Raw genomic sequence first — 24,435 nt, forward strand, 5'->3', positions numbered from 1 at the left:
TTCAAGTTCTCATAAACTCCCATCAGAATGCTGAGTTGGTGCCTAATTTCTTCACACTCTATGCAACAAACACACACAAAAATATCCCCCCCCCCATGGGTGTATATAATATCTTGTTCCAGAAGTCCAAACATTATCACATTTCGTCAGGCTGTGATTCATAGGAAAATCAACCACTTCCATTCTCCCACAAGCTACAGCACTTCTGCTATTCTGAACCTACTGCTTTGCTGCCTAGTCTGCAGCATGATTTCCATTTAAATTCAGTACAATTGAAAATACTACACTAAAGTAATATACTTAAATGCTATAATAACATTAGTAACTCACCAGTTATGCATTATGACTACAAATATATATTAAGCTATCAAGTTTAAGCTATATGTGGTACACTATCAAGTTTACATTATATGGATACAGTTATGTTTGTAAAGTTATAAGTTAATTATAATAGATAATAAAATTATCTAACTAATGCCAACCTACGTGACTCAAACTTTCAAGGTACTACAATTAAAACAATAGAATTCCCCTACCATGCATATAAGTTATGAGATACAATATTTGTGTAAAATCACTGATAAAAAAGGATCTAGTATAGTAAATTGGAACATAGAAAATCTCTAGCTAAATTTAAAAATAAACTAGTGAACGTGACTAGGACTATAAAGTTATGTATTTAATATGATTATTATGTTAATTAGGTCAATAAAACTGGAAAACTTTTCAAAAAACTTATCTGTTCTGAGGAGCACAAAATTCTTCAACTTCACAGTGTCCACTCTCATCACCAATTTTTAGTTTTGTCAATGATACAAAAGAATTTTTCAAGCAGGAACAGGAGGTGATTATCCCATTGTACAAAGCCATGGTTCAGCCATACTGAATATAATACAGATCTGGATGACCCACTTTAGGAAGGATGTGGATCAGTTGGAATGGGTACAGAAAAGAGTAATGGTATTAGTGAGGTAGAAAACGAGGGTGTTCTAACCAAGAAAGGCTTCAGTTTGGCAAATTGCAGTATCCGGTGACTAGGCACCTGTGACAAGATGTGATTGAGGTATTTAAGGCTTTGAATGGATCGAGTGAGCTTAATGCTGATGGCATTTTTCCTCTTGCTCATACTACACAACGAGGAGATATAAATTCAAATTGAGGTAGGACTGTTGCAGAACTGATATGTGGAAATTTTTCCTCATGCCAGCAGTTAGTTGGGAAAAAACTTTTATCTGTTGTTGTACAAGTGGGTAGTCAGGGAAGAAACAGATGGAATATTAGAGTGGATGGACAGGTGATATGGGAAGGTTTTTTTTTTTTTTTTTTGACTGATGCGGTATAAGCTTGTTTTTCTTGCATTGTTGCCACTACTAATATTAATAATAATACTCCTGTTTAGATGGTCTTGCATTACTCCTCCAGTGACTCCATTATTTTCTCTGGAACAGAGTCAAACTTACAAGCCTGTAATTACTAATTTCACCCTTTGATCTCTCTTTGTGAATTGGGAATTACATTTACACATCTCCAATCCATAGGGGCCACCCCTGAATCCAAGGATGCTTTCATAATCATGGCTAAAGATATTCTTATCTCTTTTGCTGCTTCTTTTATTATAATTGGGTAGATCCCATCAGTCTCGGGTACCTTATTTACTTCAAACTTCAAGAATTTTATTCCATTTCCTTCTCAATTATTACAAAATCATTTAGATCCCTTTTATAACTCTGTATACTTCTGGTATTCCCATCTCCAAAACCTTTGAACCTTGAAAATCATCCAAATGTTTCTGCTCTTGATAAAGCCTCTTCCATAATCTGTTCACAGCACATCATGTGCTTCTGAAGCAGCTCTACTAAACTTGAAAGAAAACTCTATACAAATGCTTTTTTCTTTTTTAATTACTCATTTTAAAAAATCACAAAGCAGGTTATACTTGTGTACATTAAACAGCTTCACACCAGTGACTAATGCAACATCGAATGACATACAAGGAGGCAAGCTACCACATGAAGGTATATTTTACCACTACCCAATGGAAAAATTCATACCATTATTGATAGCAACATTGTGTGACCATTCCCATTACTTTTGGATAGCACCTCACATAAGATTCCAAAACAAATAGTATTCTTAATTTGAACTATACATTAAAGCAAGAAAAATTCACTTACCAGACATGGGTGAATGAATTGTAACAAGAGTTTGTCTTGAAGATGCCCAGAATGTATAAACTCGTATTGCTAATATAAGAGGTGTATAAGGTGAAAGAAGTCTTAAAGATGGATAAACAAAAGTAGATTCTTCTGTAACCTGAAAGAATAATAACTATAGGTTAGTTGAGAATAACTTAAATTTGAAGTGAAGCAGGGTTTCTGAACTTTAGTATAGAAGTATTTATTCATAAACTTACTATGGTATATACTTCATGACCATCATCAACCTTCATTTCATAAAAAACAGTTCCATAAGTAACTCTGTATGCAGGTAACCAAGTAATGTTGAAGTTATCCCATGTTCCCTCTACAGCAATATTTTTTTCTAGTATAGCGTCAGGAACTACATTGACAGAGGATAGTCTTTCATCATCTAATAAAAAATACTGAATAAATTCCAAATTCCTGACAGAATAATTCATAAACTCAATTACAGAAAAATAAATATATAATATAAATTTATTTTTATACCTACAAAGGAAGACAAAAGGTTATACAATTCTTGTGGCAGGATATGGATTCTATCTCTTAATATGGTCACCAGCATTTACATATGCTACCCAAGGATCAGCCAGCCCAAAAAAACTCATAATAATTATCCCAGCATTAATTATACAATCAGTTACACTGAATTATCCTTCATTTTAACATCATTACTATCACTCTAAACCATTAATGTGGGTAATTGTAAATGAATTATAGAATAAGCATAACTTATTCTAAGGCCTTTACTTTTTTTTAGAAAATAATGCTACTTTACGTTATGTATGTCTTTACTCTATGAGCACCCTCTTGTCCCGTCCCTCCAGTGACAGAGCTTGGCTTACATTCTTTAGAAATGATTGCTTTTCCAGAAGTCAATCAAAAGTTACTAATATAATTTCTAATCAAATAAGATAAAATTAATTCATTATTCATTAAAAAACTTAAACGCACTGTTGTGACCAGTTCTAGGGCTATATGACTCTCTCATAAGACAACTGTATCCTCAATTAGCAACCTTGTGTCACACAGTAAATAAATGTATCAAATGTAAACATGCAGCAAAGTGATGAGCAGAAGAAAACTCTCATTATCTGTAATAAAACCTCTATTACTGAGTTGCACTGGCACATTGCAGCAATTTATAAAGAAGTGAGATACTTTTTAAACACAAGTACTGAAAGAATTTTAGTAAATAAAACTATTCTGCTTTATGTTCTAAAACTAGCACTATTTCCTAAATCTGTTTTAATACCTGCATTGAAATAGTATTCCACTTCTTTACAAAAGTCTTAATTCTTTTAAAAATTTCATATAGCTATTATAAACTTTACATAACCAACCAAGTAATGTTGATGTTCCTATAATTATGTTTTTAAAAAATCTTATTATGATTACAATTAATAATTTATGGATCACTCACTCGCTCACTCATCCTCTTCCCCTGCATACAGGTTGTCCCTCATGGGCGAAGAGCATCTATATCCTTCTGTACGTTACTGCCAGCAGAAGTTCTCTGCATGTTCAAAATTCAGACTTATTCTTAATAGTAGCAATCCACCTAGTTCTTGGGCATTCTGGTTTAATCTTCTGAAGCTATCTCTGTCTCTCTTATATTATATTTCCAACTGACTTGTTCATTTGTCTTCCTCTCTGTCCATCTTGTCAGGTTTATTTTCCTTAGACATTTTATCTTGAAGTTTTTTTCTGTTTCTTTAATGCTCATTTCAAATATAACAAAGCATGTTTAATACATGTTTGTATTAAGCATTTTTACATCCATAGCTAATAACACCAAATGGTATATAAGGAGGCAAGCTACATGAAAGAATATTCAATGGATCATTAATTTTAATCAAAAAAGAGGCATACTGTAAAAATAGCAAAATAGCTTGAGCTTTTTCTGAGGTGATTTCAGATTTAGATTTTGGCTCTACTACAGTGCAAAAAGTTCTGCATTTCCATACAAGTTATATGTGTGGGGGAAGGGGGACAGAAGATGACTCATGGGTTAAATTTCCTAAAACCAAAAATTGCACCAGATAAAAGAAAAAGATAAAACCAATTTTCCAATACTAAAAAATAACTCAATCTTGGATTTTCTGAAAGCATTTTATTTTTAGGCACATTACCTTATATGCATAGTGCACCTACTGTCTTCATCATGTCCATCCATCCAGCTCTCTGTCCATCTGAATTGTAACAGTTCAACTTCCAGTGGTCAGATTTTCATTATATTTTACATTTGGAGCTTTTAAAAAATTTCTCATGCCATTCCAAATTTCATTAAAATCAGACCAACTGGTAATTATTATCAGACCAATCGGGTAATTATTATTCCTTCCCTATACTCATGTAATAAAATGATTCCCATTGTATTGATTTTCAGGAAATTTTATATTTGGCTCTTTTAGAAAGATTTGTTGAGCAACCCCAAATTTTATTAAAATTGTACCAATGGATTGTCACAAAATTTTATATTTTGCTCTTTTATAATGATTTAATAGTGGTAGCATATGATGCAAGATATAGCAACAGCCAAGAAAGGAAAAAAAAAAAAAACCCTCCCACATCAGCTGTCCACCCCCTCCAATAATTTGTCTAGTTCTTCCTTGAATTTATTTGAACTGCCCACATCCATGACATCTACAACAGCAGATGGAGGTTTGTTCCAACAATCAACCAACCGCTGGCTAACAGCAAACCTACACATTTATTCTATAACTATCCTTCCTCAATATGAATTTATTCCCCCCCCCCACATATGTGTAGTCTGAGCAAGAGGAAGAATGCCATCAGCATTGAGCTTGCTCAATCCATTTAAAGCCTTAAATACCTCAATCAGATCACCACACAGGTGCATAGTCTCCAGACATGGAAATTTGCAGAACTGAAGCCTGTCTGTAATACCACCCTTTCGTTCCCTTCACCAATCTTGTTGCCCTTCTCTGCACCCATTCTGGCAGACCTACATCTTCCTAAAATGAAGCCTTTAGACCTATATGCAGTACTCAAGATGCAGCCTAACCTAAATATTAATTATTATTAAGGATTTACTACGAAAAATTTTGAAAAAAAAAAAAAAAACAACCTGAAAACAATTGCTACAAACAACAAAAAAACAAACAAAAAAATAAATAAAAAATAAATATATGATGGACCATACATGATGGACCTAGATGTATGGCCTGCTTTAAAATTTGGCAAACCTAATTCCTAGTAATTTCTTTAGCCCATTTCTGCAATGCCAGTAATGGTAATATGCTATTTCCCTTGTCTCTATGAGTTTGGTAAACATACATTTTTGATGTTTCTCTGATTTTCTTTCTCTCTTTTCCATAAATGCAGCAACAATCTAACATATCTTGTCAGAGGCAATCTTGTAATACTTTTTTGCAGTCACAGCTATTGTCATTTTCTCCTCTCTTATAGTCTGATACATATTTTGCATTTTTAAGAAGAGGGGATAAACTAATCAGTGACTTCTGTTAATAGTTTCAATCATTAATACTTTGAGGCTGGACTTTAATGGGAATGGGTGAAAAGAACTAGAGTTGACTTTCTGGTGCTCTCCTGTAATGTTTCTTCTGAATAAAATACACAACTGTGAGCATCAAACTCATATCAAAGTGCACCGTCTTCCTTCAAAACAGCTTCCCTATTTATATGCTATATCCTAAAAACACAAATCTCTCTCTCTATCTCTGCTATTTCAAATCCATTTGTTATTTTTTTTTTCAGAAGCTCTGTGTGGCATATAGATTATACATTATATCTCCCATGCAGTTTTTGCACAGGTCTAACATAGCTCTATATCATGTTTCTTATATTACATGTCACAATAAATATTTATTACTAAGATGCCTACTTGATATGTTCTACAATCACATAATTACTATTTCTCTATTCTTCTTAGTTGCTGTCCATACATCTTTATATAACTAAAGAAGTTTCCTGAAAGCAAAAGCAACTCAAATATTTCTCAAATGCAATGTGCTGTAATCTCTCATGATGATACCTGATCAATCCCTTCTTCACACTCACTCACTCACTCACTCACTCACTCACACACACACACACACACACACACACACACACACACACCTTATCAAAAGATGCCTAAAATATCTTGAATAATTCAGAAATTCCCCTTATTCTAACATCAGCTGAATCCAAACATCTCTAATGACATTTTTTTTTATCAAAACCCATGCAAAAAATACTAAAAGCACAGTAGATTATTATTTATGACAATAAAAGCTTTCGATGATATTGCAACCTGAAAATAACTGATTAAAATATTATTTTTGTATATCTTGTTGGTTGGTTATTTGGTTTTTAGGAGCTGTTGTTGTTGTTGTTGTTTTGGTTTTTAGGAGCATTAGCAACTAAGGCCATATTGCTCTGAGAATATGCGGTGGTCAATCCCTGACCTTTCCGCATCCTTCGTATTTGGTGGTGACGGGCTCGAAACCTGGTGTAATAAAGAAGCGTGTGCTACGCACTGCTGCTCCTTCCCACCTGGCTACAGAGGCGCCTGGTTTTTAGGAGCATTAGCAACTAAGGCCATATTGCTCTGAGAATATGCGGTGGTCAATCCCTGACCTTTCCGCATCCTTCGTATTTGGTGGTGACGGGCTCGAAACCCGGTGTAATAAAGAAGCGTGTGCTACGCACTGCTGCTCCTTCCCACCTGGCTACAGAGGCGCCTGGTTTTTAGGAGCATTAGCAACTAAGGCCATATTGCTCCGGGTATATGCGATGGTCATTTCCTGACCTTTCCGCATCCTCCATATTTGGTGGTCACGGGCTCAAACCCTGGTCTAATCAAGAAGTGTGCGCTACACACTGCTGCTCCTGCCCACCTGGCTACGGAGGCACCAAGGAGTTCTGTAAAAGAAAAATTTAAAAATAGATGAAAATAGAAACTACGGTTAATTGAGCAAAAAAAATAATAATAATTTGCATGAAACAGTTACTGACTGTTGTGAAATACTTATTCAAAACCACTGATGGGGTAAGATAGGCAAAAACTGAAATCGCTAGCAAGGAGAGCTAAGAATGGCAATGGAGTTCTACTAATATGTGAATATAAAAAAAAGAAGAGAGTGAATCAGATAGGCTTCTTTGTCTGAAAGGGAAGAATCATACTCATAGAAAGCCCAACAGAAGTGTGAAATTGGTTGAATACATACTTTGCAGTAATATTTACAGTTAGAAGACTGAACCACAGGTGCCTCCGTAGCCAGGTGGGAAGGTTTCTTGATTAGACCGGGGTTCGAGCCCATAACCACCAAATACGGAGGATGCGGAAAGGTCAGGGAATGACCACCGCATATCCCGGAGCAATATGGCCTTAGTTGCTAATGCTCCTAAAAACCAAATAACAAACAACAATAAACTGAACCACAAGAAAACAGCTAGTGATGAGAAAAGAAAGTTATATAGCAAACTTGGAGAAGAGTCTATCAGAAAAGCTAAACATTTTATACTAAAAAAGGCTGCATGTGAGTGCATCAGCTCCATTGGGAATGGTAATGAGATCATCATTTGACTCTAGGATGTTCTCTCCCTCTTCCCTGTACTGGATTACTAATGTCTTTCCTAGCCACAGAGACTCACAGGTTTGTAGCAGTGATAAGCAGCTACAAACCAGTGAGTCTGAATTCAGTAGTATGTAAGAGCATGGAGTCTGTGGTTTAGGATGTGGTACAGGAACTTCTTGATAGGAATGTGTCCTTAAGGGATCACAGCATGGGTTCATGAAAGGGGAGTCTTGCCTGACTAACCTGGTCAACTGTTATGATAAAGTCATTAAACAGTTGGATGCAAGAAACAGCCTCAAAATTATTTTCCTTGGCATCAGTAAAGCTTTTGATACAGTTCCCATGGAAAGCAATTATATAAAACTGGAGCAAATTGGGATTGGTAAAATCCTTTTTTTTATAGGGGTCTTAAAAGTAGGAAACATTGGGTAGTCATAAATGGACAATTCTCAGGGAGGACAACCGGTATAGAGAGTGGTGTCGTTCTGGTATCAGTATTGTGGTCCCTCCAATTTCTAATCTTCCTTAATAGCACTAACATGGAAATTCAGAGGAAGCTTTCAAAGTTTGATGCTGATTTAAAGGTAATAAGGATGGTTAATGATCATAACCGGTTCTTCTTGTTTCCTCAGAACGAGTTATGTTGGTTACAGACATGGTCTGAAAAGTTGTAAAAGTTTAATGCTTCAAAATGAACCTGAAAAGTAGAAATCTATGAGGCTAGGCAGGCATGTGGTTTCTTATGATCTTTAGGACCTTTATAAGTAGGAAGAAGGTTGTCATTGTCACTGTGTATAAGATAATGGTGAAACCACATTTAGAATATTGCATTCAGGTCTGGAGGGCACACTTAAAAAAATGACATAGAGTTTCAGGGAGGCTTTAGAAGAGGGCAAGCAGAACTAATAATTTGTCCATGTGAAGAAGGGCTTAGTTGGTGCATATTTTGCCATTAAACATCTTAGGGAGAATTTGATTGAGGTATATGAGGCTGTGGAGGGGATAAGTAAAATGAATGCAGGAAACATATTTTCACTGATAGGAGAAACAAGAACCAGGAGACATAAAATTACAGGAAGGCTGGTCCTTTGGTTAGTGTGTTGTAGGTTATTGGAATAAATTACTTATCAAGGTGATCTAGGCAGATTTAGTTAGCTCAAAGTGGAATTTGATATTGGCTTTTAAAAAGTATGAGTGATTGGAATTTTTTGCCAGGTGCAGAAAACATTCTCTTTTACATCATTTAGCCATTTTAATACTAATGCTAAACAATTTTGACTTCATTTGATTATTATTGCAAATAATATATTGAAATACCAAGTATGAGATCTGCTAATAACAAAGGAACACCAGTTAATCCAGGCTATGACAGGATGACTATTGACCAGCATATGAAAACAAAGACCACTCTTCATATAGCAGTTTTGGCACTTTTTTTATCACCTCATCAGTGAAGAGCTAGGCATAATAGAAAGACATGAAGTAAAGGCTGTATTAAACAACTTTTTAAACCAGGTGGGCACAACCATTTGTTTCTAGGCAGAATTGAAATCTTAAGTAATGTTGAAAAGGGGAGGGGGACTTAGTTTGGAAGCAAAAGAAAAATCATACTAAAAAAAGATAATAAAAAACTATCATTACTTAAAAATGCCATAAATCCCATGAATTAATGCAACAAATAAATCTTAATTGTTAAATCTAATTTGAAAACACCAAATAAAATAAATGAAAATTCAGACTCATTTTGAATAAAAATAAATCTAATCAAAACAGAAACCAAAAAAAAATTCTTTAAAAAAAACAAAGCAAAAAATGGCAAATCCTGAAATTCATATAATTATTGAAGAATTGTGCTACATTAGTGGCTATATTCAAGTGCCAAAAATTACTTCCTTAGAAGTAATTTTTTAAACCTGAGAATTTTTATTTTTATGTTTCTGAGTTCCATCTCCACCCCCTCTTTTCAACATTAGCCAGAATTTCTGTTCTACCCAGAATCAAATGGTTGTACCCACTTGGTTTAAAAATAAGTTGTTTAACACAGTCCTTACTCAAGTTTGTGTATTTTATCTAGGGACTTCTAGTCTTTCTGTTTTACCTAGGAACTTCTAGTCTTTCTGTTTTACTTAGGAACTTCTTTGGTGTTTTTTTCAGCATGAACTACTTTGGTCAACTTTGGAAACTTTTTTGTAAACAACTGTACTGTTATTTATTTGCTATTTTAAAACAGGTTTATACAAAAATATTTGGATGCATTGATTGTCTAATTAAGATACACAAGGTGCCTCCATAGCCAGGTGGGCAGGAGTGGCAGTGTGTAGCGCACACTTCTTGATTAGACCAGGGTTTGAGCCCATGACCACCAAATACGGAGGATGCGGAAAGGTCAGGGAATGACCGCCACATATCTACGGAGCAATATGGCCTTAGTTGCTAATGCTCCTAAAAACCAAATAACAACAACAGAACTCCTCCAGCAGAACAAAAGCTTGTGACCTTCAGAATAAATCACTTGAATACTTTCCATAATGAACTTGTATCCAACAACCTACAGCTTTCTTCAATTAAGAAAGCCTAAGAAGTACCTCAATCAACAACAAGACCTTCTTTTGAAACTGAAGACCACACCTTCCTCTCTGATAATAAAAATTTCTTTGAATCTAACCCATTTTATGACATTGTGGTCACTACATGCTATATTGGTTCCTACAATGTCAAACATTTGATGTAGTTTAGATTGTTAATAAGAACCAGGTAAGAGGATATTAGTGCCCCTTGTACAAATTGGAATAAATAACAATCATCCACATTTCTCAAAAAAAAAAAACATTCCACGATTTGCAATCTATAAAGGCAGCAGTTCCCATTTTGAACAATTCAGTAAGCTTCACAACCCAAATCAATTCAAATATGAGAAAGGGAGTCCTCCCAATTTTTTTAAAAAATTGACGTGAAATGCATTAAGAAGGCTATTTCATTATTACCCCAAAGAAAAAGAAATGTATATCACTCTTTTTAAACTGATCATGTTTAGTATTTATATGATTTTGCATTCATTTGGTTTCAGCAATTCACTGGAAAGAATCTCCATGCATATGACACCTTGCAATACTTCCACCTCTGCTGTTATTATCAAAGTAAATATATACTTGTTGTATTTGTCAATGTATCTTCTTTTTGCTGAATTAATTTTTCAAATAAAGAGCAAAGTAAAATTTACAATACTCTGTTGTATTTGAGCTGGATTTAAGCATAAGCCAACTAAGCCAAGTCTTTGGGACCTCGCAAGTTGAGAGGCCTCCCTGTTTACTTTTATGAAGCTAAAAATGCATAATTACGTACCATGGAGCCTCCTCAAATGTTCAGCATAGGACCTTATCATGTCTAAATCTGGCCATGGCTGAATTAATAAAAAAAAACATTTGCATAAGTAATACTGTGTAGAGCAAACATTAGATTGCTGCGTTACTAATAAAAAAGTGTAAAGACTGTGCTAATGCCAACTTATTATGATTTACCTCCAAAAAGCTAAGCTAAAAATACAACAAGTAGCATAAGTTTGTTACTGCATATATTAATTGTTGCAATTTATGCAGTGAAATAGTTAGTATTAATTAAATAATATTTTATTAAATATTATTTATCAGTATTTTATTAAATAACATAAATATGGGTATAATAGAAATATACTATCACAATCCTTAAATAAGCTAAGCTAATGGAGACCTACAGGTTGGAAATCACTGCTATAAGAGGTAGGTTGAAGTTGCTCCATACTAAGGAAATAGCACTTACTTGTCCATTCAAGCTGTCTAAAGAGATTTTTACCACACTCCACAGAACTTGTTTGATGACATGGTGACATTGACAACCTTCTTCTTACTTATAAAGGTCCTATAGATCACAGACAAGAAACCACATGCCTGCCTAGCCACCTAGATCCCTAACACCTTCCCTCTATTGAAAGTCATTCAACATCGCACTAAACCTGATGTGATTCTAAGAACAGTCTGTTCACGTTTCAAGAGCTTTTGAAAAGAAGTATGATTCCCCATCTCCCCCTTTCAATTTCCCCTATCTCTCTTGAACATGTTAATTTAATTTTTCATATCCCGGCATTACTACAATATATATTATTATGAATATTGTATACAGTATATACTACAGTATACAGGCAGTTCCCACTTTACGAGTTTTTGCTTTATGAGTTCCTGGGTTCACAAGTTCTTTTTTTTAATTATCAATAAAATTGAAAATATGAACATTATTTGTAATAAATAAATGTTAAACATTCATAAATATGGCATTTTAAATCATGCGCATAGCTATACAATACAGTACTACTATGTGAGCATTTGTCCAAGCAGGGATAAGGAGGGAGGTCCAACTCTTAAAGAATTTTGGAAAGTATTCCATAGTTTAGATGCAACCAAAATAACAAAACAAGCATGGGAAAAAATTACAGAGAACATGAAGTGTGTTTGGAATAAACTCTATCATCAGTTTATTGATAATGTTGAAGGATTTCAAGAATTGGCAGAGATTGTACAAAATGAAACAGAAGTAGTTGTAAATGTTGCTAACCAATTGCAGCTTGAGGTTTATACAACTGACATAACTGATCTGCTTCAAACACACAATGGAGAGCTCACAAATGAAGACCTCATTGAAATGGCAAAATGTGAAGAAGCTGGGGAAGAAGAAGGTTTCACAGCTGAAACTCCTGTTCATTCCTTCACTCTCAAGGGACTTGATGAAGTTTTTCACACGGTAAGAATAGAAACAGGTGCAGGTATACTTGCATGTACACCAATGGTAGGAGTTTAGTAAATAAATTTGATGAATTTGAGGTATTGCTCAAAACATCAAAGGCAGATATTGTTGGGATATCAGAGACGTGGTGTCACACAGATATAAGGGATGCAGAACTGCAATTTGGGGAGTACAACGTCTACAGAAAGGATAGACAGGATAGGAAGGGGGGGAGGGGTTATGCTATTAGTTAAGAAACACATAAAAACCAAGGAAGTGAAGCCAGTCGACATCGCTGGACAGTGCAGTGTTGAGTCAGTTTGGTGTGACATAAGCATTGGGAGATCAAAATTGAGAGTAGGAGTGTGCTATAGGCCTAATGACTCTGATGAGTATAATAAGGAACTGTACAGGCAAATTGAGTGGGCAGTAAATCAGAGAGTCTTATAATGGGAGATTTTAATTTCCCAGATATTGACTGGAATTTGGGGGCTGGTTACTCACACACTAACAGGGCTTTTGTGGATTATTGGATGATTGTTTTCTACATCAGCATGTTCGGGAGGCAACTAGAGGGAGTAATACTCTTGATTTGATTATCAGCAGTGATTCTTCATGCATTAAGAATCTGCAGATAAATGAACCACTAGGTGGCAGTGATCACAGTGTGCTGAAGTGGGATTTACTCAAAGAGGTAACTGCCATTAGGGGTAAAGGGAAGGGTTATTGCTTCCGTAAAGGCGACTACGATGGACTGAGACAGTATTTAAATTCTATACAGTGGGACCAACTGATGATGTTACCAACAGCAAATTCAAAATGGGAAGCATTCAAAGAACTTATCATGGAAGCTACTAGGCTTTACATACCAACTAAGAAATATTGTTCAAGGTTTAGGCCAAAATGGATGTCAGATGAACTAATGAGGCATATGGCAGAGAAGAAAAATGCATGGGATACTTACAAATTAACACATGACACAGAAGCCAATGATAGATACAAGTTGATATGCAACCAAGTTACAAAGGAGGTTAGGCAGGCGAAGGCAGATTACGAGAAATCCTTGGCAAGGGATGCAAAGAAAAACAGCAAAGAGTTCTTTACTTATGTAAACTCTAGAAGGAAGGGGATGAATCAGATTGATCCACTTGATATTGATGGGTCAACTGTTGATGATCCTGCTCAGGTAGCTAACAAACTAAATGAATATTTTGCATTGACATTCACACATGAGGAGTTATTCAGCAAGGGGAATGCCAGAGGTGTATTCAACTCTAGCAGTAAGCTACAGAATCTTGAAATAACTGGGAGTAAAGTGGAGGAGAAACTGTTGAAGATAAACACAAGAAAGGCACCCGGGGTGGATGGGATCTATCCAGTTATATTAAAGGAGGCAGCAAAGGAAGTAAGCAAACCCTTAGCCATAATTATGAGAGCTTCCTTGGACTCAGGGGAGGTACCCATAGACTGGAAATGTGCAAATGTGACCCCAATTCACAAAGGAGGATCAAAGGCTGACACAAGTAATTATAGACCTGTGAGCTTAACTTCTGTTCCAGGAAAATTAATGGAGGCACTGGTTAAAGAAGCACTGCAGGATCATTTAGACAAGACTTCAGTTATAGCTCAGACACAGCATGGTTTTGTTAAGGGAAAGTCTTGCCTGACCAACTTGATTGGATACTATGATGCAGTCACAAAAGAACTGGATGCAGGGAATAACTTTGATATATATACTTGGATCTTAGAAAGGCTTTTGATACTGTTGCGCATGGAAGACTGCTACACAAATTGGAGCAGTGTGACATTGGAGGCAAATTGCTGCTATGGATAAAGAGGTGGTTGAGGGGGAGAAGACAGAGAGTGGTAATCAATGGACACTGCTCATCGTGGACTAATGTTATTAGTGGAGTCCCTCAGGGCTCAGTGTTGGGTCCATTATTGTTTTCTGTATTTATAAATGATATTGATGATGGTATATCAAGCTTAATGTCCAAGTTTGCAGACGATACAAAGGTTGGCAGGGTTGTCAAGGACACTACTGACACTGTGCTGCTGCAACAGGATCTGGAAAGGTTGAGCAGATGGGCTGAGAGGTGGCAAATGAAGTTTAACATTGACAAATGTAAAATACTACACATGGGAAACAGCAACCCCAGAGCAACGTATCAACTCTGTGGTACTACACTGACAGTGGTAGAGAATGAAAGGGACTTGGGGATGGTTGTGCAGGCAGATATGAAGTTCTCTGAGCAGTGCAGACGGGCTGAAAGGGTAGCTCATGGAGTATTGTCAATGATATACAGGAATTTTTCCAGCAGGGATAAGGAGGTGATTATTCCATTGTATAAGGCAATGGTCAGGCCACACCTAGAGTACTGTATACAGGTCTGGAAGCCTCATATCAAGAAGGATGTAGAGCTGCTGGAACGAGTACAGAGAAGGGCAACAAGATTAGTGAATGGAACAAAGGGGTGCTCTTACGAAGAAAGGTTTAAGTTTTGCAAATTACAGTGTCTGGAGACTAGGCACCAGCGAGGTGATCTGATAGAGGTGTATAAAGCCTTGAATGGTTTAAGCATGCTCAATGCTGATGGGATTCTTCCTCTAGCTCAGAAAAATCACCTGAGAGGGCATAAATTCAAATTGAGGAAAGACAGATGTAGGATAGATGTGCGGAAATTTGCCTTTAGCCAGCGGGTGGTTGGTTGGTGGAACAGACTTCCATCCCTTGTGGTGGAGGTTGATAGCATAAATAAGTTTAAGGCTCAGCTGGACAGGTATTTTGAACGAACAGAGGGGTGAAGTGGAAGTGGGTTTTTTTTTTTTTTTTTTTTTTGGCTGATGCTGCATAAGCTTGCTTTCTTGCATCAAATGCCTCTACTAATGCTAATGCTAATGCTAACACAGAAAAAGCAACTGAAATTTTCAAGTCACAAGATTCAAATTTCAAGCATAGAAAAGTTGCTACAGATTTAAAAAAATGCTTATGCATGCCACTGAGAAATTTATAAAGAAAAGAAAAGATTGTTTAGGAAACAAATGGCTCTTGAAGATTTTTGAAGAAGACGACTCTTTGTGCTTCCAACAAACTAACAACTGGTGCTGAGCCAACAATGAGTGATAAACCATTACCAAGTGTGCATTTAGTCGATGATGATGAAGAATAAACAGTCTAACATTTATATGATATAAATAATTTTTTTATTATTATAATTTGCTTGATTTTAAAGGTTATGTTTTTGTTTCTTTGGATAAATAAATCATTGTTTTTAAGTACAAACTATTGTTTTTTGACCTTTATTTAACATTACTATGGAAAATTTCATTGTTAAGAATGCAACCCCTGTTATGTCAATGGGAAATAAATTCCTGCTTTATGAGTTTTAGCTTTACGAGTGCGTGCTAGGAATGAATTAACTCGTAAAGTCGGGAACTACCTGTATATTATTATATACTATATAGCATTAGCATTAGTAGAGGCATTTGATGCAAGAAAGCAAGCTTATGCAGCATCAGCCAAAAAAAAAAAAAACCCCCACTTCCACTTCACCCCTCTGTTCGTTCAAAATACCTGTCCAGCTGAGCCTTAAACTTATATAGGCTATCAACCTCCACCACAAGGGATGGAAGTCTGTTCCACCAACCAACCACCCGCTGGCTAAAGGCAAATTTCCGCACATCTATCCTACATCTGTCTTTCCTCAATTTGAATTTATGCCCTCTCAGGTGATTTTTCTGAGCTAGAGGAAGAATCCCATCAGCATTGAGCATGTTTAAACCATTCAAGGCTTTATACACCTCTATCAGATCACCTCGCTGGTGCCTAGTCTCAAGACACTGTAATTTGCAAAACTTAAGCCTTTCTTCGTAAGAGCACCCCTTTGTTCCATTCACTAATCTTGTTGCCCTTCTCTGTACTCGTTCCAGCAGCTCTACATCCTTCTTGATATGAGGCTTCCAGACCTGTATACAGTACTCTAGGTGTGGCCTGACCATTGCCTAATACAATGGAATAATCACCTCCTTATCCCTGCTGGAAAAATTCCTGTATATCATTGACAATACTCCATGAGCTACCCTTGCAGCCCGTCTGCACTGCTCAGAGAACTTCATATCTGCCTGCACAACCACCCCCAAGTCCCTTTCATTCTCTACCACTGTCAGTGTAGTACCACAGAGTTGATACGTTGCTCTGGGGTTGCTGTTTCCCATGTGTAGTACTTTACATTTGTCAATGTTAAACTTCATTTGCCACCTCTCAGCCCATCTGCTCAACCTTTCCAGATCCTGTTGCAGGAGCACAGTGTCAGTAGTGTCCTTGACAACCCTGCCAACCTTTGTATCGTCTGCAAACTTGGACATTAAGCTTGATATACCATCATCAATATCATTTATAAATACAGAAAACAATAATGGACCCAACACTGAGCCCTGAGGGACTCCACTAATAACATTAGTCCACGATGAGCAGTGTCCATTGATTACCACTCTCTGTCTTCTCCCCATCAACCACCTCTTTATCCATAGCAGCAATTTGCCTCCAATGTCACACTGCTCCAATTTGTGTAGCAGTCTTCCATGTGCAACAGTATCAAAAGCCTTTCTAAGATCCAAATATATAATATCAAAGTTATTCCCTGCATCCAGTTCTTTTGTGACTGCATCATAGTATCCAATCAAGTTGGTCAGGCAAGACTTCCCCTTAACAAAACCATGCTGTGTCTGAGCTATAACTGAAGTCTTGTCTAAATGATCCTGCAGTGTTTCTTTACCCAGTGCCTCCATTAATTTTCCTGGAACAGAAGTTAAGCTCACAGGTCTATAATTACTTGTGTCAGCCTTTGATCCTCCTTTGTGAATTGGGGTCACATTTGCACATTTCCAGTCTATGGGTACCTCCCCTGAGTCCAAGGAAGCTCTCATAATTATGGCTAAGGGTTTGCTTACTTCCTTTGCTGCCTCCTTTAATATAACTGGATAGATCCCATCCACCCCGGGTGCCTTTCTTGTGTTTATTTTCAACAGATTCTCCTCCACTTTACTCCCAGTTATTTCAAGATTCTGTAGCTTACTGCTAGAGTTGAATACACCTCTGGCATTCCCCTTGCTGAATAACTCCTCATGTGTGAATGTCAATGCAAAATATTCATTTAGTTTGTTAGCTACCTGAGCAGGATCATCAACAGTTGACCCATCAATATCAAGTGGACCAATCTGATTCATCCCCTTCCTTCTAGAGTTAACATAAGTAAAGAACTCTTTGCTGTTTTTCTTTGCATCCCTTGCCAAGGATTTCTCTTAATCTGCCTTTGCCTGCCTAACCTCCTTTGTAACTTGGTTGCATATCAACTTGTATCTATCATAGGCTTCTGTGTCATGTGTTAATTTGTAAGTATCCCATGCATTTTTCTTCTCTGCCATATGCCTCATTAGTTCATCTGACATCCATTTTGGCCTAAACCTTGAACAATATTTCTTAGTTGGTATGTAAAGCCTAGTAGCTTCCAAGATAAGTTCTTTGAATGCTTCCCATTTTGAATTTGCTGTTGGTAACATCATCAGTTGGTCCCACTGTATAGAATTTAAATACTGTCTCAGTCCATCGTAGTCGCCTTTACGGAAGCAATAACCCTTCCCTTTACCCCTAATGGTAGTTACCTCTTTGAGTAAATCCCACTTCAGCACACTGTGATCACTGCCACCTAGTGGTTCATTTATCTGCAGATTCTGAATGCATGAAGAATCACTGCTGATAATCAAATCAAGAGTATTACTCCCTCTAGTTGCCTCCCGAACATGCTGATGTAGAAAACAATCATCCAATAAATCCACAAAAAAAAACCCTGCTAGTGCGTGAGTAACCAGCCCCCAAATTCCAGTCAATATCTGGGAAATTAAAATCTCCCATTATAAGACTCTCTGATTTACTGGCCAACTCAATTTGCCTGTACAGTTCCTTATTATACTCATCAGAGTCATTAGGCCTATAGCACACTCCTACTCTCAATTTTGATCTCCCAATGCTTATGTCACACCAAACTGACTCAACACTGCACTGTCCAGCGAAGTCGACTGGCTTCACTTCCTTGGTTTTTATGTTTTTCTTAACTAATAGCATAACCCCTCCCCCCTTCCTATCCTGTCTATCCTTTCTGTAGACGTTGTACTCCCCAAATTGCAGTTCCGCATCCCTTATATCTGTGTGACACCACGTCTCTGATATCCCAACAATATCTGCCTTTCATGTTTTGAGCAATACCTCAAATTCATCAAATTTATTTACTAAACTCCTAGCATTGGTGTACACACACGTATACCTGCACCTGTTTCTATTCTTAGCTACCCTAACACAACCCATGTGTTTACTTGTACCGCAATGGCTCCCAGCAGTCTCTGAAATACCATGCATCTTGTTTTTCAGGCTTCTGCTCATTCTAATAGAAGCAGTGCAAGAATCTCTTTCACCTCTGCCAGTGGCTACTGTCAATCTATTGGTCTTTGTCTCCCCCCAAGCTAGCAGTTTTCCGACCCACCTAACACTGCCTCGATAGCATCAGCAAATATTCTTGCACCCTTTCTATTTAAGTGTATCCCATCCCTGTAGAAGCAATCTCTCCTGTTAACAAGTACAGTCCAGGCTGAAAAAAATTCTACCCCTTGAGCCTTGCACAATCTTTCCAGGGCCGAATTGATCGACAAGGCTCTCATCATATACTCCCTCCTATCGTGTCTGGGCAGAATTGCAGACACTTTCAAATTCAACCCTAATTCTCGGCTTTTGTTCAACAGTGACCTGTACTTGTTAAGTAATTCTGCCGGTCTCCTACTCTTAATATTATTAGTGCCAACGTGTACAACTATATCACCTTTTGTGCCCTTAAAAGATGATATTCGCTCTACAACGTCATCAACCTTTGCCCCTGGCAGACATACCCTGGTCCTGTTCCACCTATCTTTTTTACAAAGCATGTTCCCCGTTTCCCTGACAATAGAGTCACGAACAACTACTAGTTCCTTCGGGACCAGCGCATTCTGCCTTGGGGGTTGTCTCTGTGTCACGCGATGCCCAAGTGCAAGCTCTGGCGTTAATGTGGGCAGCTGAGAGCTTGATGGGCCCCTCAATTTAGTTTCTTCGAGGGCATCCACCCTGTCCTTCAAGCTCTCATATAGGCCCACAAGAACGCCGAGTTGTTGCCTGATATCGATACACTCCTTGCATCGCGCACACACAAAGACATCCCCCTTGGCAGTATCATGTCCCGTACCCGATTGCTCTGCAAACATCAAGCAAACAGTGCATTTTATAAGGCTGTGAGTCAGAGGACAACTGCCCCCCTCAGTTCTGCTCTGAGCCACAGCACTTCCATTAGCTTGAGCCTTTTGCTTTGCTGCTCTGGTCTGAGTCATGATTCTATTAATTTATTAATTAATTATAATTAATTGTTATGTTATTAATTATGTTAAATATAATTAATTATATTACGTTTGTAATCTAAGTCGTTATATGTATTTATTTAAACGTACAATTTAACTGCTAACGAAGTTCAACTAATGCTATCTAGTACGGTATATAACTATCGTATCACAAAGGCGGGAAAATTACGAACGGTAGCGGAGTTGAAACACGTGGAAACCCTTACCGATACTTTTATGCAATTACAAGGCCGAGTAAAGAATAAATACACCAAATTAATCAGAAAATTACAAAATAATGTTATACTACTAAATTTAAATCAAAAGTTTTAGAAAAACAATAATTTCAAATCAATAAATAAGAAAAATCCACTTAGCGGCTTTGAACACGACCGTCTCTAGTAGCCTCATCTATATTAATATATGTTGTTAGATTTGTTGATGCATCAGCAACTTAGGATATAATGCACTATAATAATATATATACTTACATATATTAATATATACTACAGTATGTATTATTAGTATGTGCATAAATTAAATTTTATATTTCCCTGCATTTTGAAACACACTGATAATTCTTTATAATCTATTTCAATTTAATGATTTCCCAAAGTTATGTCACTGTTGCTCGTTTTTGCTCCTATTTCAATGTCTTATTTTGTGCATAAGGTAATTATTGATTGTACAGAAGTGCTCGGAGGGAGGGAAGAAGGGAAGGAGTAAGTATAATTTTGGCCCATGCATGCAATCTGTATCGTTCCTTTAACTCTCCTACTGCTCCCCTCTCCAAATTAGCAGTTGGGGGGGGGACAAATAGGTCCTGAACCCTTAAAAGTATTTTAAATGACATTAGCACAAATCCTTACCTCCTCTATTCAAATGAATTTACATCCTCTGTGATACAATGACCAAAAGAGATATCTGAGAAAATGTTTCACAACTTTATTCTTCCACAATTTAGCAATGAAACACATATGTAATGATTTTTATGCAAGACAATGTCCTCTGCACTTCCTGAATGGTATTTGTAATAGGTTGAATACCAACTTTACACAGAGATGAATTGGGCAAGAAGGAATGTAAAAAAAAAAAAAAAAAAAAGTCTACACAGATTTTTAGCGAAACTTAGCAAAAAATTTGCTAATTTTGCTGAATAAGAAATTTTCATTGCAATCTAATTTGCCAAGAAGTTCCTTGCCATTTCAGCAAAAACTTAATGTTAACAAATTAAAATAGTAATAAATGGCTTTTAAGAGGGGGAAAAAATAAATAAATAAAATTTTAATATTTTATTTAGTACGCAGTACTTAAACATTTAGAATAGGCTTAATTGTAGATCAATCTGCATATATATAAATAGTTTCACACACCTGGGTATTGGAGAGCTGGATCTACTATTGTCATTGTCTTTAAGCCTGTCAAACCTAAACCTTTCATATAAGCTAAATTTTGCCCTACTAAATCACTAATAAGTATGCCTCTGTGCTCATGCAACCAGAACAATCGGTCACTGTAATACCATAAGGGTCCTCTCCTAAAAGAAAAGAAGAAAAAAATTATCTTCATGTACTGAGACGTATGACAAACAAAAAAACATATATTTTTTTGAAAATAGAAAAATGTGTATTAATTTTATTTCTATCATCTTTCAAACACTAACATAACTGCTCTATTTCATAAGCTTCTAATAGTGTGATAATGAGGAATCATTACTTTTTTACTAGCTAACTAGATTTTTTTTTTTAGAAATGAAACAACACTTATTTATATTGCTATCTTGAATTTATCTGAATGATAACAGGACATGCATGAAATAAATTCAATTTATGAAAGCTTTTGACATATCAGTAATGATAACTGATGTTAGCATTAGCAGAGGCACATGATGCAAGAAAGCAAGCTTATACAGCATCAGCCAAAAGGCGCCTCCATAGCCAGGTGGGAAGGAGCAGCAGTGCGTAGCACACGCTTCTTGATTAGACCGGGGTTCGAGTCCGTCACCACCAAATATGGAGGATGCGGAAAGGTCAGGGAATGACCACCGCATTTCCCGGAGCAATATGGCCTTAGTTGCTAATGCTCCTAAAAACCAAATAACAACATCAGCCAAAAAAAAAAAAAAACCCTTCCCTTCCCATTTTACTGATCCATTCATTCCAAATGTTTGTTTAGTTCTGCCTTGAATTTATTTATGCTATCAACTTTCACAACAACAGGTGGAAGTTTGTTCCAGCAATCAACTACCAGCTGGCTAAAGTCAAACTTCTGCACATCTATTTTACAACTGTCTTTCCTCAGTTTGAATCTATGCCCCCTCAGGTTTATAATCTGAGCAAGAGGAAGAATCCCATCAGCACTGAGGCTGCTCAATCCATTTTCAAGGCCTTGTACACCTCCATCAGATCACTTCGCAGGTGCCTAGTCTCCAGAAGCTGCAATCTGCAGAACTTAAGCCTTTCTTCTTAAGAGCACCCCCCCTTTGTTCCCTTCACCAGTATTGTTGCCCTTCTCTGTACTTTTACTCTATACTTCTCTGTATATTTACTCCATATAAATTTTAAGTTGTTCAAAGATGCCTTCCAAACTTGACTCAGGTATAGTGATTTAAATGGACATTTAAATCCCATTAGCAATAAGTGGAGTTTTCTAAGTCTTGATATTTAATATCCCAGATTATAATAATATACTGTATATATAAATAATGTACAACATACCAGCTGGCAAGTATACCAACATACCAGCTGGCATTTATCTCTAATCTCTTAAAAATAAATCTCTAAAATCTTAGAGATAAATGTGCAGAGGATATATTTGCAGTTTCTAGAAAAATCTGGATTGTTTTCTTACAGTCAGCACTGTAAAAAGGATACCTGTTAATCAAATCAAATCAAATCAGTGAAGAAATTTATAAATTTGATCCCCCGAAGAAATTTAGCTTTACAGTACCATATGCAAACTCACATGATCACGATATCTATCTCTTTGAAAAAAGTATCATTATTTATTATAATCAATTCAGAATTAACCTAAATTAACAAAACCTAAACCTAAATTAACAAAACCTAAACCTAAATTAACAAAACCTAAACCTAAACCTAAATTAACAAAACCTAAACCTAAACCTAAATTAACAAAAATTTTAAATTAATCACTGTTTCTTTAGGTTTACTGGATTGATTAATAAGTTGTAACTTATAAATCTGACATAGGAGGAGTAAGGTTTCTACACATTTCTCTATGAAGAGTTATTCTATGAGATTTATTCTACACTTTGAAAGATTAGCAAAAATCCACACTAATTTTATTATATAAAATGTAAAATATTTATTAATGAAAACTATATAAATTTAAACCTAGCAGATATTTATCTGTTTCATGCATTTTTTTTTTTTTCAGAAGTTATTGCAGGTCTGCAATAATTTCTGAAAACTAGCAACAAACTCAAATAAAGATAACATATCCACAAGAAAAATAATGAACAAGCAGCAAGCAATAAGTCGTTTAAAGATGGAAGAACCAGTGAAAAATGTAACCATATCTCAGGAAAGCAACCAACATCAATAACTGGTATAATTATTGGTACAGCAACTGCTATTGTCCTTGAAGAGAATAAAAATTCAGTCAGAAAACTTGAAGTGGCCTTGGGTATTAGTTATAGGGATACACAAAGATTTTGAAAGAACATTTAAAAATGACACTTTTTTTCATATTGAGAAAAAGAATACTGAATATCCTTATTCCTAAACAAAGGCAGGTTAGAGCTGATATTTGTGTTCACCTTAAAAACAACCCCCCCCCCCTACACCAGAAGAATAGTTTTTTTTAAGCAGAATAATCACTATAGATGTGTCATGGATCCAGCACCATGATTCTGAATCATAACAATAAAGTTCACAATAGAAGTATGGCTTATCTTTGCCTTCAGAGAAGGCACAGTCCATGATAACTACTAGAAAGTGTATGATCATTGCTTTTTTGATATGAAAAGCATTATTTATAATTATACTATCAAAAAACATACAGTATTTGATTTTAAAATGTACAGGAGGATATATGCATCATGATAATACAGGAGGATATACAGTACCAATTGTTGGGAAAACATAAAAATCAATGCAGTTCTCATCCTCCTTATATGTCATATTTTGCTCACTGTGAATTTGTTTCTATTTCCTAGGTTCAAATGTGAACTAAAAGGCCACCATTTTCCAACAGATAATTAATAAGCATTATTCAGGGCAGCTTAATTCATCTCTCAAGACAATAGCTTCTCTAAGTATTTAGAAAATGGGTGGAGGAATGGGATCTTCATCTTGACATAATCAACATAAGCTCAATAAAACCGTTTTATATTTTTAATTTAATTCATCTCAATTCTGTTTGATCACCTTCATATGATACATAAATATATAGTATCCTACGCATTAAGTCCGAACTTCTAAGCTTCAAAATAATGAAAATTACTCTACATAATAAGTACAGTATAAATCTGTATGTATAACGAAAAAAAAAAATAAATA

General features: G+C 36.1%; 1 protein-coding gene across 1 annotated transcript in view; it reads right to left on the reverse strand.

The window, feature by feature from the left end:
• LOC150081563 (proto-oncogene tyrosine-protein kinase ROS-like) overlaps window positions 1–24,435 on the reverse strand; it is a 356,247-nt gene that overhangs the window by 205,042 nt on the left and 126,770 nt on the right. Inside the window, exons 15-17 of the mRNA XM_090380246.1 lie at window positions 21,286–21,449; window positions 2,414–2,589; window positions 2,175–2,313 (exon numbers count right to left, since the gene is read on the reverse strand). Coding sequence (XP_090236372.1) covers window positions 2,175–2,313; window positions 2,414–2,589; window positions 21,286–21,449 — 479 coding nt within the window. The remainder of the gene's footprint in view (window positions 1–2,174; window positions 2,314–2,413; window positions 2,590–21,285; window positions 21,450–24,435) is intronic.

The sequence above is a fragment of the Mastigoproctus giganteus genome, chromosome 8, assembly GCF_048544385.1.
Source record: "Mastigoproctus giganteus isolate SK-2022 chromosome 8, ASM4854438v1, whole genome shotgun sequence".
Taxonomy (NCBI): Eukaryota; Metazoa; Arthropoda; class Arachnida; order Uropygi; family Thelyphonidae; genus Mastigoproctus; species Mastigoproctus giganteus.